The sequence below is a fragment of the Apodemus sylvaticus genome, chromosome 2 (assembly GCF_947179515.1).
Source record: "Apodemus sylvaticus chromosome 2, mApoSyl1.1, whole genome shotgun sequence".
Classification (NCBI taxonomy): Eukaryota; Metazoa; Chordata; class Mammalia; order Rodentia; family Muridae; genus Apodemus; species Apodemus sylvaticus.
Window position 1 is genome coordinate 32,284,208 of NC_067473.1, and position 16,860 is coordinate 32,301,067.

At 42.0% G+C, this 16,860-nt stretch overlaps 1 protein-coding gene across 1 annotated transcript in view; it reads left to right on the forward strand.

Moving 5' to 3' along the window:
• Nucleotides 1–10,179, forward strand: part of Umad1 (UBAP1-MVB12-associated (UMA) domain containing 1) — a 168,087-nt gene extending 157,908 nt beyond the window's left edge. The window contains exon 4 of the mRNA XM_052173239.1: nucleotides 9,764–10,179. Within this exon, the coding sequence (XP_052029199.1) occupies nucleotides 9,764–10,021 (258 nt within the window). The 3' untranslated portion in view covers nucleotides 10,022–10,179. The remainder of the gene's footprint in view (nucleotides 1–9,763) is intronic.
• The last annotated feature ends 6,681 nt before the right edge of the window (nucleotides 10,180–16,860 follow it).

Sequence of the window (16,860 nt, forward strand, 5' to 3'; positions counted from 1 at the left end):
CAGGAAAGAACTGACCTCTGCAAGTTGTCCTCTGACCTACACACACACACACACACACACACACACACACACACACACACAAAATAAATAAACATAAAAACTTTTTAAAAATGTAAAGTTTATAAAACTTCTTAACACATCAAATTACAAAGAAAATGGGCTTTTTCATTTCTAACTAATTGTCCTATGTGTTAAAGAATTTCTTATTTTCTGAAATTAGACCTTCAGGGTTAACTTTGCTCTGACTTTATTTTTATTTGTAGGGTAAGCATAACATCCTCCTGATTTAGCAACTGAATTCTGGCTAAAATCTAGCAATTCTCAGTACATATTTAATATATGTTTTTCAAAATAATGCAAACAGTGACAGCATAAAGCCCCAGAATAAGTTAAAACAGAACCTATTAATTTTGTCCTCAAATAATAGGCATGACATGAACTAGTTACATTAATTATTATATATATAGTCACAACATCTAGGTGTTCTAAAAAATATTTACTTTACCTAGCTTAAGAATTGCAAATGTTCATTCCATCAACATGCAGACAAAAGAACAAAAGTCATTCTTGTTTATTGTGCATATAGGGAAATTCACATTGTGGGCCTGCAAGATGGCTCAGTTCTGAGAAAAGTCCAGAAAGAAAGGTTAAAAAAAATAAACAAACAAAAAATTATTGTTTAAAATTTTTTACATTTTCTTTTATTTCAGTCAGTATTTCTGACTGTTATATATATAGTGTCTATTCGATATATAAATCCAAATTTATAGAACATAACTATTTTTCTAAGTTTTAAAAGTAGAAAGTATCAAAAAATGTATCCACTTATTTTCTAGTTTATTGTATATGCAAGCAGTTAAAGTATTTTATTGTTTTACAAAGTAAAAACCATTTGTTGAATGAGATTTATATTCAGTATACAGAGGAAATATACACGATCATCTTTCATTATTGTCCTTTGAAATTTTCTGGAAACAAATGTAATCCCATTGCATTGCAGGCTGAAGAAGTTGAAGAGATATTCACAAAAAATGAGGCTGTATAAATGGGAAGTTACGTCGAATCTAGTGGGACTAACAGGGGATATCAAGTGCGTCAGACCTGTGGTGCACATAATAAGCCTGAGCTGCCCTGTCACCTTGACTGCGGTCCGACACTGGTTCTCAAACCTGGCTCACATGTTGTCATTTTCAAAGTCAGCTCACATATAGATGTAAGCCAGGACCAAATGCCTAGTGAACTGCTAATGTAAACTCTTATTTCAGTAGTTGCACGGTCTTCACTCTTGGCTTTTCACAGTCCACCATAGACACAAATGCCTATGCAGTTTTGAATAGAAAACTGGTATAGAAATACATATCCTTAAATTAAATACGCACGCACCCCAAAGTAACCTCTGAAGTTATATCCTCACTGGCCTTTATTAGGCTTTGGGTGGGTTAATGTTGTTAGACAGAGAGAGAGAGAGAGAGAGAGAGAGAGAGAGAGAGAGAGAGAGGCTAGTTGCTTTGTAAACATCAACAATATAATATGTGTATGAAAATCTGCAGCACTATAGAAAATTATAGGAAAGCACTGGGTTGGGAAATGGGCTGCGAGATTCTAGCAGGAGTCTACATGAAAGAGGGATGCAAATGTGTGGGCCAGGAAGTCAGCAAGAATCTGACTGAAGCCTAGTGCGCATGCCCAAGAGTGTTTCTGTCCGGCTTTCGAGTGGACCAGTTGGTGTCAGAGAGAGCTCATCCAGAAAGAGTGCTGAAGGGATGATGACCAAAGAGCAGACCTGCAACTCTTGACAGCACTGTCTTTTCAGAAATCAGAGGGCATGGAACTGCTAAGTAGAGAGCGAAGCTGCGAAACGGCAGGGAAGCCAGGCGCTCCAAGCTCAGAAAGGAGCCTGGAACCCTAAGCTGCACCAGGCCAGGTCGAGGCAATTAGCTCTGGTGCACACCTGCATGGTTATTACTGAAATCCGGTAGAGAAGCAGATGAGGAAGAGGCAGGGATCTCGGTGAGTTAGGGCGAACGACTGACAGCCAGTGTCAGCAACTCTCCCTTTCTCATATAAAACATAAAAGAAAGAAAGAGCGTGGTGGCAAAGTAGGTGACACCCTACTGAGTGATAGGTGTGAGGATCATTTTGATAAATGTCTAATTTGCTTAAAGGAAAGAACAGCGCAAAGATGTCTCCTGGTGGGCAGAGCCGTGTCTCGGGCGAGCCGCGACAGTGAGTAGTTCACTTTGGATCAGAGTCCAGGTGCAAAACCGGATGTGCTTCTGGGCACGGCGGAGGGAGGAGGTAGTCCTCTGATCGGTCCCTTTTCATCTGACAGTAGAAGCCTCCAGCTGCCCAGGAGTGAGAAGAGGACCTAGGGCCAGGAAAGAGGAGAAAGGCGGCAGGCACGGGTGCTGTAATAATGGCGCGAGGCCTGCTAGGGAGATGGGAGATGTCTTCAGAGCAGACATCATTACTGAGTCATTTCAACCTGCTTTTAAAAACGAAATGGTTGGGTCAGCCTTTTGTGCTCTGAAAAGTAGCATCCAACTGGGACTGCTCCCTTGCCTCCCTCACTCCTTTCCTGAAGAACTCCTCTCCTCTGCCAGTTCATCCCCACTGGAGCTGGCTGGTGGAGGGGAGGTTTCCTTTTCCGTCAGGCCAGCTTTCCAATTCATGAAACAGACTACAGAATCACCGAGCCGCAGCCTGCTTAACTTCCCCTTCTCTAACGCACACACGCTCAGCTCAGCTGGTGCGGGACAGGGGAGGCAGGTTGTTGCTGCTGCTGCTGGTGCTGGTGGTATTCTTGTTTCAGCCGGAGTGCTGAGAAAAGAAAGGCAAGTAGGTCGTGTTCTTCTTCCTCCTCCTCCTCCTCTTCCTCTTCCTCTGTTTCAAGAAAGATGGGACAGGCAGGAAGCACATGTAGGTGGAAGTGGTAAAGGAAAAAGACAGAAAAGGGAACAAATACTAAAAAAAGTTGAGTCAGAATATGAACTAAAATGATGTCAATGACCAAGAATAGGAGAGAGATCAGAGATCGCCATCTCTCTAACAACCCTTTTTAAAATGAAGAATCCCTTCTTCATGTGCTACTGAAACCAGCTTCCTGGGCCAGAGTCTCTGGCCCAGGGAGTTAATGCTCGTCTCTCTCTCTCTCTCTCTCTCTCTCTCTCTCTCTCTCTCTCTCTCTCTCTCTCTCTCTCTCCTCTCTCTCTCTCCAAGCTTCTTTTTTTGTGTGTGGCTTATTCTCTCCCACCTAATTTTTTTTCTATCTGTGGAAACTGTTCTTGACTTTTGCTTATTTCTGTCCCCAAAGCCCTCAGTTAACCAAGTCTGAGCTGGGCTGAAGCTCTGTGGTAGAGCACGTGCTTCCCAAGTCTGAGACTCCCATATCTAATACCAAAAACTAAGAGTCAACTCCATGCCAGAAGCGCATGAGAAACAACGACGGGTGGGTTTGGTCCCATTTAAAATGTTTGAGTATTCATTTGAGGTGCTGTTCTGCTCGTTACAAATGTAAGAAAAATAGAAAACAGCCCCCAGGTTAGCAATAGAATTTTTTCCAAGTGAAAAGAGCTATTATTTGGGGCTTCCATAGTTGCAAGGGGCAGAGTTCAGTCCTGTGGCACTTTTATTGGCTACTAGGTTCACATTTATTAGCAACTAACTTTAAACGAAGAGGAGGAGGAGGAAGAGGAGGAGGAGGGAGGAGGAGGGAGCAGCAGCTTGAACAGTCTTCCCTTATCTGTGCTGTATCTTGTGTCACCTTCTGACCTCTGTCCCCTGGTGCCTCTAACTCAGATTTGCCCCTGTACTTCACCCCACCAGCTAGAAGCTGATGTAATGAAAGCAGATGCCAGCTAAAGCCAGAATAGAATGGATGGCTATCTGGGGAGATAAAATGACAGTGTTACTTATTCAAGCCATTGTTCAGAGAAGCATGTCTTTTATTTATAGACATTACAGTTTAAAGGCATGGAAGGCCAGAGCTTGATAGTACCTTTGCTCTGTGTGAGTCGCTTCCTAAAACTATGCCTGATATGGCTATTTTGTTTGGTACCTAGTTGTGTATTCTTTCAGTAGGTTCTGTTGCTTCTTTTGTTGAGGTTGATTTCTTAATTTCAATGTATCAATATTTTGCTCTTCCAGAACTCTTTTGTCTCTGTCTAAAGCAGGAGTTGCAGAAAAGAGCAACCAGCTTCTATAATGCCAAAATATTGGCTTTGTATTAATCAACATTTATAGTTTGCTTGGGAATGAGAAAAAAGATGGGTGTCAGTAAGTTTGCAAAGCTGATACCTCCAAGTAGATTCCGTGGCAGTGACTGGACTTCTGAGCTGGGGGAATGTAGTGGGCTCTCCAGAGCCTGCCGTTCCTTGCTTCCAAACACCCAGGGAGAGGCTCACATAGTGCTGCTCTAGGGAACTGGCTGTGTATCTCTATTCTTGGAGGGTGTTTCGGTTTTTTGTTTTGTTTTGTTTTTTTCTTCCTTAACCTCTTAGAAGACTCTTCAAATGGAAGTCATGAATTGTTAGGGCCCTCCTTCCTGAAGGAAGGAGTGAAGTGAAGCTCACCAGCCAGTTTTTAACAGGTTACCTGATGGCCGAGAAATTGTGTTTACAGAAGCAAAAGAAACCGGCTTGGTGAACATAGGTGTTGGGGATCTAGTTAAGGACGTTAATTTTCCCTGTGAGATTGAAAACAAAGCCGGGCTGGCCACACTCCTGTGAGGGCAACTACTGCTTTGGAAAGACATCTCAGAGCTAGCTGAAGGGACTCAGTCATTTCAGTGAGCAGGAGTGATCACAGAGCAGACTCTGCCATCTGAACATCAGGGTTGAACCGGTTTTCTGCCATTTGGCTATTAACCAAAAGGCTAATTGATTCTTTTCTTCTGCCCCATTGTAGTTAACATACTAAGTCTTCCCAATAAAGATCCATTTCATTATGCAAATGCAAAAACAAAATCACAGAACTCATGTCTGAGTGAGGGTTGCTTTCTGCAGAGCCCCCGGGCACCTGTTCCTGTCCTCGGCCTCCTCCTCTACCTCCACCTCCTCCTCCACCTCCACCTCCTCCTCCTCCTCCACGGGCTGGCAAGCTAGCCAGTCAGTAGTGTGCTTTAGCTGGTCTGGGGCCCTTGAATTTTGACTCAGATTTTCTTTGCGACTCTTGTTTCCCATATAATTTCTCTCCTCCTAGCTCTCAGCATGCCAACAGCAGCTGCATCATGGCACTCACCCTGCTGCCAAGAGGGCACGCAGCCTCCTAGGAGACTGCAGCGTTGCGCTAAGCCAACTGTTAAGAGATGGGATCTGGAGTCCTACACCAGCACAGCTGAAGTTTAGATCGTTTTAGGAGGTATTTGGTGGATTGCTGTGAGTGGTATTTTCTTAACTAAATAAAACTTGCAAAACTTTGAAAAATTGATTTAGGACAACTTTCAGACTTGTACAGAGACAAAAGGAATACTGTGGCATGGAATTCCAACAAGCCTTGCTCTCTGCCTCAGTCGCCCTCATCCTGAGGATCCTTCCCTGTCCGTGGGCTTTCCCATGGCTTATCCAGGCTGCTCCTAGACTTGTTCCCATGGGGTAAATTTATCTTCAATCACAGTGGCTTTTCCACCTCTTTTCAGTCTCTCCGCAGGATGTTTCTCCATCCTTTCTTCCAAACAATAAAATAAATTAGAATCTTTTTCATTCTACATTAAGCTAAAGTATGCTGCTTAGTGATTGTTGACTTGCAATAGCATCTTGAACTGTCATAGCTCAGGTGATCTGGTGTCTTAGCAGAGCACAAGCAAAATGTGTAGGTTCATAGGACAGAGCGTTAAGAAGAGACCATTGGTTTGCTTCTCCATTTTGTTGCTTACAATCTGCATGCACTGAGGGATCTTAGGTAAATGTCCTGTGTCATTGTCCTCTTACCTTTCACATAGCACACACCCTGCAGATCCAGTGCGTGATCTCAGAGTGTACACTTTCACAGCAGCTTAGGTAGAGCCTAGCACCCAGGATGTGTTCAGCACCTGATGGCTGCTGTGTACATCATCACCACCATTACCAACCATTTGTCTCTTATCACTCATTATTCAGATGAGCAAGCTGAGGCCCAGAGGCTGCCTTATCAGAACTTGAACAAAATGCCATATAGCCCAAGTCCTTTATGGTACTAGATGTGGTTTGGTATGTTCTTGCCCTCTAGAAAACTGTTTTTGCCAGGTAAGAATGATTTCTAAAAGAAATGCAAGATGATTAGTAAATGCACAAATGGGAATAAATACTGCTGCTGGAGAGTTAAGCTTCAAAGTTCTGTTTTTACATGGGAACATGTTAATGGGTAATATACCACCTCCTTTGTGGAAAAGTTGGCAGTTCAATACTAAATAATAATGTTCTATGCATCACTCAAGAGATAAGATAGTGACTTATGTTTTGAATCCCAGGTCTTAGGAGGCAGAGGCAGGGGAATCTCTGTGAGCTGGAGGATGGCCTGGTCTACATAGTAAGTTCCAGAACAGTCAGGGCTATGTAGAGAGACCGTGTCTCAAAACAAAAGGGAAGGAAGGAAACAAAAAAGGAAGAAAGGAAGGAAGGGCAAGAGGATGGAGGGAGGGAGGAAAGGAGGGAGGGAGGGAGGAAGGGAGGGAGGAAGGTTAGAGTAGAAGATGATCTAACCTAGGAAGGATTTGCTACTGAGATGAGAAACAAGGAAACATAAACCAGAAAAGGGAAGGGCCTGCATTTGATCTGACAATGCAGCTAAAGAAACTGGGAAGTTAGATAACCTATTTGCTTATTGTTCTTGGTTTTTCTACAACAGTTTGATGTAGAACTTGTGTTCATGATCGCTCTTCCATCTTGATTTCAGGAACCTAAGCCCTGGCACACATGTAAACTTCAGGGGTTTATGGTGCATATAGATACTACTTCCTTTTCAGTTTCTCCACACAAGCCAGTACGTAGTGAGGGCCTTGACATTGTCTGGAATAGCCATCATTCTTAACTGCTTTCTGCCTAGGTGGCTGACCCTAGGATCCTTAGCATTTTGAAGACAAGTTAGAGTTGAGTAGTTCAGGACCTGTGCCCCATATACCTGTTTCTTTATAGTAAGCTTTCTCATAACAGGAGGTGCTATTATTGGTTTTCATTGCAAACCTTAGAAAGTTCTTTCATGTTGTGTAGCCATTCTAAAAAATTGTTATGCAGGTTAGATAAAGTTATGTTTATGGGGTCAGGTTTATGGGTAAGCAGTGCTGGGCACAAGTGAAGATTTAAAATTAGAATTCTCATGGAATTGTAAGACAACTATTGATAGGCATACCTCGAAAGCTTTGTTGATTCTAAGTCATTCCCTAGGCTAGAGTTTCTCAAAGGCCCCTATCTAGACTGCTCTGGACGCCTTAGGAAGAGAACATTTTCTTTTCTACTGACCTTCCATGATGGTTGTTTTTTCCTTAAGTCTTTTCTTCTCCTTATCTTTAACTGTGTCTCCCAATTTAAAATGAAAACAAAAGTGAAAAGAAGTGTCTCTTGATACCAAATGCCTTTCCAAAATCACCTCCCGTGGCCCATTTACTGCATGTTCTCTCCGATGTTGTCCAGCAGAGCTCACTGCTACAGACTAAAATCCTCCAGGAAGCTCTGTGTGATGTCTTCAGCCGTCTCACGCCTCCACCACCAACTTTCAGCGCTGCTGCGCAGACCTGCTCCCAGCACTTGTCTAGCCCATATCTGGTTGGCTCCATCTTCTCATTTTAGGCCAAGGACTTTGGCTTGATTCTTGACTACACTCTTGTCCCTATACCAGCTCCATTCCGTTTGTAAATCCTGTTAAATGTATACCCAAACTCTATCCAAAATTCAATCATTTAACCTCCCCGTTGCTGTTCCAACCTTAGCCAACAGGACAGTCTCTCAGCTGTCTTCTTGCCTTCTCACAGGCTTCCCTCCCTCCTACCCAATGTCCACAGTCAAATAGCAAGACTGCTAAGATATCTATTAGGATACATCCTCTACACTAATATATTCCTCAACATGTTCTCATCCAACACGCAGGAGTATAGATGTATCAAATACACATAATATTTACTTAAAGAAGCCAAAGCATCCATCCTGGGTGGTGGCATTCATTGAAAATTAAGACACAGATCTAACCATCCTATACTATTAGAAGTCAGGATTATGACCAAGGGAAGAGAAGATTGCAACTAGAAAAGAATGTTGTGTGCTGTGCCTTTTATAGGGCTGACTACCCTGTACATTCCGTTTGTAGGAATTTAGCAGTTGCTACAGTGACAATGAATGCAGCATCTCCTGTAGGTTCTGTATACTTTAATAAAGGTCTGGCAGAAATGCTGTTTCTCTTATATAATATTGTTCTTAGACAAGGAATCTGTCAGTGTTTGCCACCATTAGAATCTAAGTTCTGTCTCTGCTTTCGTTCATGCGATGAATATTTTTGAGCACCAGGTCCTGGTGAGGGCATTTGGGAGATCAGTGAGCACGAGAGATAAAGCCTGCTTCTGAGCGATGATAATTAGGATGAGTCACAAGCATTCGGCAAGACACAAGGGTTGGAGACAGAAGCAGAAGTGGGAGACAGGAAGACAGAATAGAGGTGAGAGGGTAGCAGACAGCTTAAGTAAGAGGAGGAGAGGCCTTTCTCAGAAGGTGACAGATGGCCCGAGACCCATAGGGAAGACAGGCTCATAGCTCAGTGTAGATCTGATAGAAATGCCTCCTGGGCAGCAGGGACAGAAGCAATGAGCTCTGGGCAGAAATAGCCTGGGAGTAACAGGAGCCAGGACATAGTAGAATAGAGAAGTGTTGGCCAGGGGAGTCTAGCGGGGGTAACTGTTCGAGAGGAGCCTGAATAGGTCTCTGTGAAGATAGGGACATTCTGCATGAGTTGGAAGGCTAAAAAAAGACTTTGTTCTCTGAGATTATTTATGTTACATTTCAGCCGCTTGTAGTAACAAGCCATTCATTTCCTTGCTATACACTTATTTCCTGTCCACTCTCCTGTTAATGTGTTTTAGATAGACGGAGGGTACTAAGCATCCTAGTCGGTGCTTGCTTTCTGCTAAACTGGTGAGGACAAGATAAGCAAGTTTAAAGGAAATGTAAAGACCAAGGCACATGGGTATTTATTGGAAACCTTGTGCAGTACCGTGCTGGTTCCTGCCTGTACTCCTGGTGCACACTAAAGCCGACCTCACGTGCGGCACACAGCTAGCTCAGTGTGCTGTGCACTGTGCCAAGGATGGGCTGCAGAGACCCAGATCACTTGACTTGAGAGTCCTAGCATCTGCTTGAAGGTAAAATGCATAGAGTAGCAACTACGTAGAACTCACATCAGAACGCCTCATAATATCTTGGACAGTTTTCCTCGTAGGTATTCCAAAGTAGACAGGGCTGATAGAACATTTCACAAGGAGGCGGAGCACTGAGCAGAGCTGAACCCATCCATGGGATTTGTGAGAGCAGCGACAGGCTCTGGGGATGCTTTGGCGTTGAGGAAATAACAGGAATGAGTTTTCCTTTAAGGGAGCTTTGGGTGGCCACTCAGAGTAAGAGCAGACTGTGGGAATTTTAAATCTTGTAGAGATTTGGATGGATGTGTCTCTCAAATGGGTTCAAATCTGGCAGTATTTTTATATTACACATCTCCCAGGCTTTTTGATGTACTGATGCCATATTTACCATTTCTAACCCTCACAGTTCATATGTTCTAAATGTTTTTAATGTATATGTATTTTTAGACCAGCAAAGAAGGCACATCCAGTGAGACTGTATCAGGCCCCAAGACAGGAAAGGAGGCAGGCCAGACTCTGGAGAACAACTCGCTGACAGCAGATCTCCTGAGCGATGTGCCCTTCACCTTGGCTCCGCACGTGCTGGCAGCTCAGGGCACCAGCAGCGACCTTCCTGAGCACTTACTGTCGTACGATGCTGGCGACAACTTGTCCCGATTCTGGTATGATTTCACTCTTGAAAATTCAGTCCTCTGTGATTTGTAGCCTTTGTGTCTGTGCATACTCTAGCAGCTCTAAAGGAAATGAGTCTCCCTATTTTATTGAACCTGTTTGATGTCCTTTGTCATTTATTTCACTGGTGACGGCCTTGAGGCAAGCAAGAATCATAAAATAAATAAAATAGCATCATGTTCATGCTTTTATCTTCAGAATCAAGTGGTTTTATATAAAAATTGAAGTCAACAATCTAATGAATGGAATTGACTTTGGAAAAAAATATGGATTCACACCCCTCATATTTCCCCATGTGATAAATCTCCAGTTGTTGAGGTTATATGAGAGGCACAAGGTGTTTTTGCTGTCTCTAAAGATATAGCAGTGAAAGAGAAACAAGGCTTCCCTCAGTTACCAAGGCTCAGCAACCTGAACCTAGAGCGGGTGTGAAGGTTCTGGGGTTCAGAGGAGGTTGTGATGTCACATAGTTACGCTCACAATGTTTATGAATGAGGTCAGACAAACCACTAGGGAAATTTGAAACCTCTTCAAAACACCAGCCCTTCTTCTTAGCTAATTCAAGACTAAAGAGCATGCTTTGGTTTTCTTAGGCCCATGTGGCCCCCTCCCCCCCCTGAAGGATTGCTGTGTTCCTTTTCTGTTCCCATCCCTGCTGGGTGTGGTTGAACCAGTTTCTAGAGAACTGTCCCCGCAGGGCTGTCTTCCTTACCACCACGTGTGTTCCCAGTTTTTGGGTCTGCATCTGCTTTCGCCTCTTCTGCTTCCTAATGAGAACATCTCATGGTGACACAGATCACTGCTGATAAGCCCTGCTTAGAAATGTGTGACCATGGGACAGGTGGCAGGCTTTACTGCTAGACACACTCAGTTTAATCTGTTCCACTCAGAGTATAGGCAGACACCCAGATATGACTAAAATACCCACTGCTTATTCCAAGTAAAACTGAGCAGGACTGTCATTGGTCAGTAAACTACAAAGAGAGTCAGTGTACAGTAACAGGGCCATTTCTTTGCCATGAAAAATTTAAGTCATTTCTTTTGATTAGTTATAATTTATTAATTCTGTGCCAAAGCTTTTTAAGTATATTTTTTCTCAAAGAGAATATCAAGAAAACTAAGCACTGTGCAGAAAAGTACAAGAATTTTTCTAATTTTAATGTGCTCTGCATATTCGTTTAATAAATGTGGTGTGGTCTTCATAAAAAATAGTGTGTTACTTAAGGTTAAAGGTACATTTATACTAACAAAAGTGTACTTCATTTACAGTTAACATTACCATGTGAGATTAAAGATTCAATTAGGTCTTTACATAGTTTTCATAAAACATCTACATAGGAAATATGCCTTATTTTTGACACAAATGTGAACATTTTATATCACTTCTGTGATGGTACATCCTTTTTAACTATCCATGTTAATGTATTTTCAAAATTGAATGTAAAGAGATTGTTCTTTTGCCTAAGATATGTGAAAATTTATATAATTATACATTTCATTTATATTTATGTCTTCCATGTTCTAAATGTGCTTATAAAGCGCTGTTTGTCTAAAATTGTTATATTTAAAGAATGTAAATTGAAATAAATGTTTTGATTGTTTTCAGATCCACAAAATGGCTTTCATTGCATTAGTAATATCTAAATACAAGTTGTAGACTTCATAGATGGCAGACTTAAGTACATTGTGAATTGCAACTTGCTATTCTGTATATAAATCATGTAGCTATTTTAAAACTGAAACAAAGAGAGGCAGGTAGATTTCTGAATTCGAGGCCAGCCTGGTCTACAGAGTGAGTTCCAGGACAGCCAGGGATACACAGAGAAACCCTGTCTCGAAAGAACCCCCCACCCAAAAAAAAAAAGACTGAAACAAAGATTGCAAATCAGCCAACCAACCAGCCCACTCCATTTTACCCAGAGAAAACTGAGGCCTAGAAATTCAGATGACTTAGAACACCTAAAGTTTTAAGGAGTTGGAGGGGCTGTATGAAAGGGCTTAGAGGAAGGAAAGGGAAGGGAGAAATATAATTTAATTATACTCTCAAAAATTGAAAAATATGTAAATAAGTTTAAAAAAAAGTAGTGCATATGCAGAAAGAGTTGAGGAATTGCAAACAGTCAAAGAGTCACTAAGGACTTGTTCAAGCTGAAGGACTTTGAATCTGTCCTAACTTCTGGTGGTCTCTGTTCCCTTGCTTGCTAAATACCAAATTTTTATATCTTGCAGAGTTATGTTGAGTAGTAAGAGGTGATTGTTAAATGCCCAGTAACTTAATGATTGATAATGTCACCGATCCTGTTAAAGGGACCACCCTCATTGTGTATACACAGTCTTATAAAAGGATATGAAATACATGTTATGTAACTACTTTTGACCAAAATTAAAATGATCTACCTACACTTATTTTTTACTCCATTCACTTCAGTAATATCAGTGGTTTCTTCTGGCTCTTCTAAAACTCCACAGCAAGCACTTACTGTCAAAGATCAGGAAATCATTATACATATAGAATATGTGACTTCACTGAATTGATTTTAAATCCTAATATATTTAGGAAGTCATGTGTGTTTTTCCAACTTTCTTTAATGGTATTTGTACTCTTTCCTTTAAAAGTAGAGAAGTAATCCCAGCCAATTTATCATTTAGTTAGTTAAATTATTAGCTCAACATTTCAAATTGTGCAGTTAAAATGTAAACAAAGAAAATAATTTTTACTAAAAATGATTCTAGAAACCTTACAGTAGGTCTTTGGTTTCTTAAGTAAATATCATTGATACCAGCTTTTTATCCTCCCTCAAATAAAATAACTAAAAACATTATGAAAGAAATGTTTCCATGTTTTCCCAGGAGCATCTTCTTTTAATAATTCTAATGGATAGGTGGGCCACGTCAGAGGAGTAATCCCATTCCCACTGGAGAATAGTAGCTCACCAGTCTTGCCGCTCGCCTCCTGAGAACAGCGGCTCAGCCATGGAATGCTGCGGGCGCTTGTCTCGCACAAATGTTACTTTCCAAGATTAATGTGCTACCGTATCGCTTGTGTCCTGAGTAACAGCCGCCTGCGGTGTGGTCCTGTTGGATAGGAAGCTGAAGGGTGCCATATCTTCCCAAGCCACTGAGAACTCTGGGTTCTTGGATGTTATCTTTTGAGCATTTGTGACACATTACTGAGGGCATGACCCAACTATTCCTGAGAAATCTAAGACTCCAAAAATAGGACTGACTACATTTGGCTCTAAAGATGGAATATTCTTATGTTTCAAGAAAGTTACTCATGCCATATGGCTTGGCGGATGGATGTGTGTGAGCAGGAAGAAAAAAAGAGATGTATTTATTGATTGATGGATAGGAACTCTGTTACGTCAGCATAGCAGAATGTTAATCCTGCAAATGTGAATAAACTTTAAAGCCACTTTACATCTATAGAAATGTGACAAAGATAAGGAGGGAGTCCTTCATTTGTCCCCTCTTGTTGACATCTGTCGCAGTTAAGGAACCAACAGCGGTGCAGCATCCAACACACACTGCTTTGGTGTCGTAGTAGTTTTCTAGCATCTCTTTCCTGCCAAACTTTCAAGTGCAATTTATTATCTACTCGTCCTCCCCCTATGCGCCTCAGCGGTTTCTTCTCGGAGTTTTTCCCTATATTGACAATTCTGAGAAATATCTCCTGGGCATCTATGCTGGTTTGAATATGAATAGTCACCAATAGGCTCGTATATTTAAGCACTTACTAGCAAGTGACACTATTTGAAAGGATTAGGACCTGTGGCCTCGCTGGGGTGGATGCAGACTTGTTGGGAAAAGAGTGTCATGGGGGGGCGGGGGGGAGGTTTGACTTTTCAAACACCTAAGCCAGGCCTGTAGCTGTTTCCCTTTCTGCTGCCTAGGAATCCAGATAGAGAACTCTAAACTTCTCCTGCAAGATGTCTGTCCGAATGCCTCCATGCTTCCTGTCTTGGTGGTAATAAATCAAAGCTCTGAAACTGTGCCTAAGCCCCAATTAAATGTTTTTGGTTTTCTTTTTCTTTTTTTTTTTTTTTAATAACTGTTTCAGAGGTCGTGGCTCCTGATTCATGTGACACATGCCTTTCTCTAAGGCCAGTACTCAGGAGGTGGCACAGAAAGATCTGCGTGAGTTCCAGGCCAGCCAGGACGACATACAGAGACCCTGTCTCCAAACCCAAAACAAAAAATGTGGGTGCGACACCACTTTTTAGTGAGAGCATGTCATATCAAGGGCAGATGCTCTGAACCTGACCTTCCAGTATTAACTTTGACCGCCAGCCCGAGATAGTGTTTCCAGGTTTCTCGAGCATACGCAGTTTCTCCAACTTTGTTTTCTCCAGACTCTGTAGATACTCTGCTCTTTGGGATAAAATCATAAGGCACAGTGCATACCCAAAGAACAAGAAATTAAACTCCCATCTTCTTATGCAGGGGGCATAGTTATAATTATTTGGCCTTCTTCTATACTGTAGATTTATCTATTCACAGCCAGTTTGCTTTTCTTATCAGTTACTTACATTAGTTTGAATTCATGAATATTCTGTCTTCTGTCCAAAAATAAATTAGTGGTGGCCAAGGGACAAATGCACATTTTTACAGAAGTTAATACAAGTTGACACATTTTACATGAGTACCAACTGATGATGGATATTATGATCAATTTTATAGTCCTTCAGATCCTCTTCCTGTAAATATCAAGTATATATCTCTTATTACCTTGCCACAACTTTAACTGTACACAGTCACAAGTCATATAAGGACATGTTGGCCAATACCAGGCTGCACATATGGTAATATAAGATCGCATGCGATTATACTGGAGCTGAAAGATTCCTATTTTGTAGCATTCCTGCTGGGCCTCTTCTATGCTGAGATATGTACAGTAATGCAACTGCAGTTGTGTTACACAGTATTAGGTAGGTAACATGCAGTTCAGGTTTATAGCTTAGATAACCAGCAGGCTCTACCATCTAGTGTTCCCTAAGTGCACTCTGGGATGGTCACACAATGATGAGGTCATGTGGTGCCTCATGACTCAGCATACCTGACCCATGACTGTGCAGAAGACCTCCCACAAGCATTACATCATAAATGGAGCCCAGTATCTTACCCATCTGTTACCTAAGATGGTCCTACCATACACACAATGCCGTCCTAAAGCAAGTGCTATGGACGTGAGATGACAGGGTGACCATTTTCTTCTCTAAGGAACCAACCAGGAAATCTCGTGGCACTCAGTCTCTTCTGTCTTCTGTTTGTTTTTAGTAATAGTATAAGCAGAAGTATAGCTCCTTAATTGTTACATTTATATCCCATCTTCTGCTTCTAAGGGTGATTTTTCAGGAGCAGGGAAAAGAAGTTCTCTCTGCTCTTAGAAGAGAGATAGCCAAGAAACTCTGCTTCTGGTGGATGAAAATGTGCTATGCTAAAAACAGCATTAATGTCACCAAAGTGTAGATAATTCATCCTTGAAAGAACTGTGAATGTAATTCTTGGTCAAGAATTTGCCCAAACCCAATTTGTACCCTTACAAAGGAAACAAATTCCTCGCAGTCAAACCTGAAACAAAGGATAACTGCGCCCAGAATGTACGTCCACAGCTACCTCTGAACTGACCACCGGCGTGCCACTCCCCTCCCATGCAGAAAGGCGCCATTCTGAGGCCAATCAAGAAGCCTGTCCCTCAGCTAACACTGCTGCCATGGAAGAAGAGTCCAGAGTGGCCAGCGCATGCGCAGTAACCCCGAAAGGGATGATTAGAGAAGCCGCTGTCATGTAAATTCCCCTGTTGCTGTGTGGGTTTCCTTTCTTGCTTTTCAGAAGGTGCATACTTTATTTTGTTTTTTAAAAATCTAATGTATGTCCACATAGTAGCTAAGGAATATTTAGGAAGCTAACAAAGCATGGCTTTATTTAAGAACAAGGGCCAGACAGAGCTGAGTTCTTCACCTTCAAGGTATACTGCACATTGCAATAGGCGTTCTCAAGACAAAAGGGGAGCACGAGGCAGCTGACAAGCCGTAGCAGTCGCTCTGAAATGAAGCCTGAATATTCATTGTCCTTCCATAGTCTCCCCTCATCACAGATTTGGACTCTGAGGAGACTTCCTGTTTCTCTCTACACATATTTGAACCTGGAACAGACTGTGGTCTTCTATCTCACACTGTACCAGCTGCAGCTGTCAATTAGCACAGCTTAAAACAAGAAGAGCACTACTGTACCGCCACCACCCCTGCCTCTACTGCAGAAAGAAGCATGGCTCAGGTCTGGGAGGAAAATCTCCATGTTTCTACCTCAACTTGGCATTTCTGTTTTCTCTTTGTAAAGACATAGGCAGCAATTCGGGAAATACAAAGCAGCCCTGTGAAGAGCTGTAACGAACCAGTAGTCTATAGGGTGTAAGAGGCAGATGTCTCTGCCTTGATAAGTAAATATTACTCTTCCAGTTTTGGCTGCCCTACATTCTGAAATTGGAACTGGATGTAATGTAGGAGGAAGGTATCTTCACCTTTCATCTTCATAGTGAGTTTCTTCTAAGAAGGAAAGCTGGAGCCATTCTGACCCCCTTCATGAAACTGTTTCAGAAGCTGGCATGGTGCTTGTCCGGAATTCTCGAACTCAAGAGTCAAGGGCAATTACTAGTTTGAAGCCAGCTCAGATTCTCAAAATACTAATAGTGGTTCAGTAATGAATAAAAACGGATGTGCTTCACAAAATATTTCATCTTCCGTATATTTCAACAGCTAGAAAGATTTCTGTCAGGCTTCACTCATAATTTCTTACTATAAAAAAAATAGCTATGTGCTCACTTCAGTAGCACATAGACAAAGACAACAGATAGACTTAGTAAGCTCTCATTC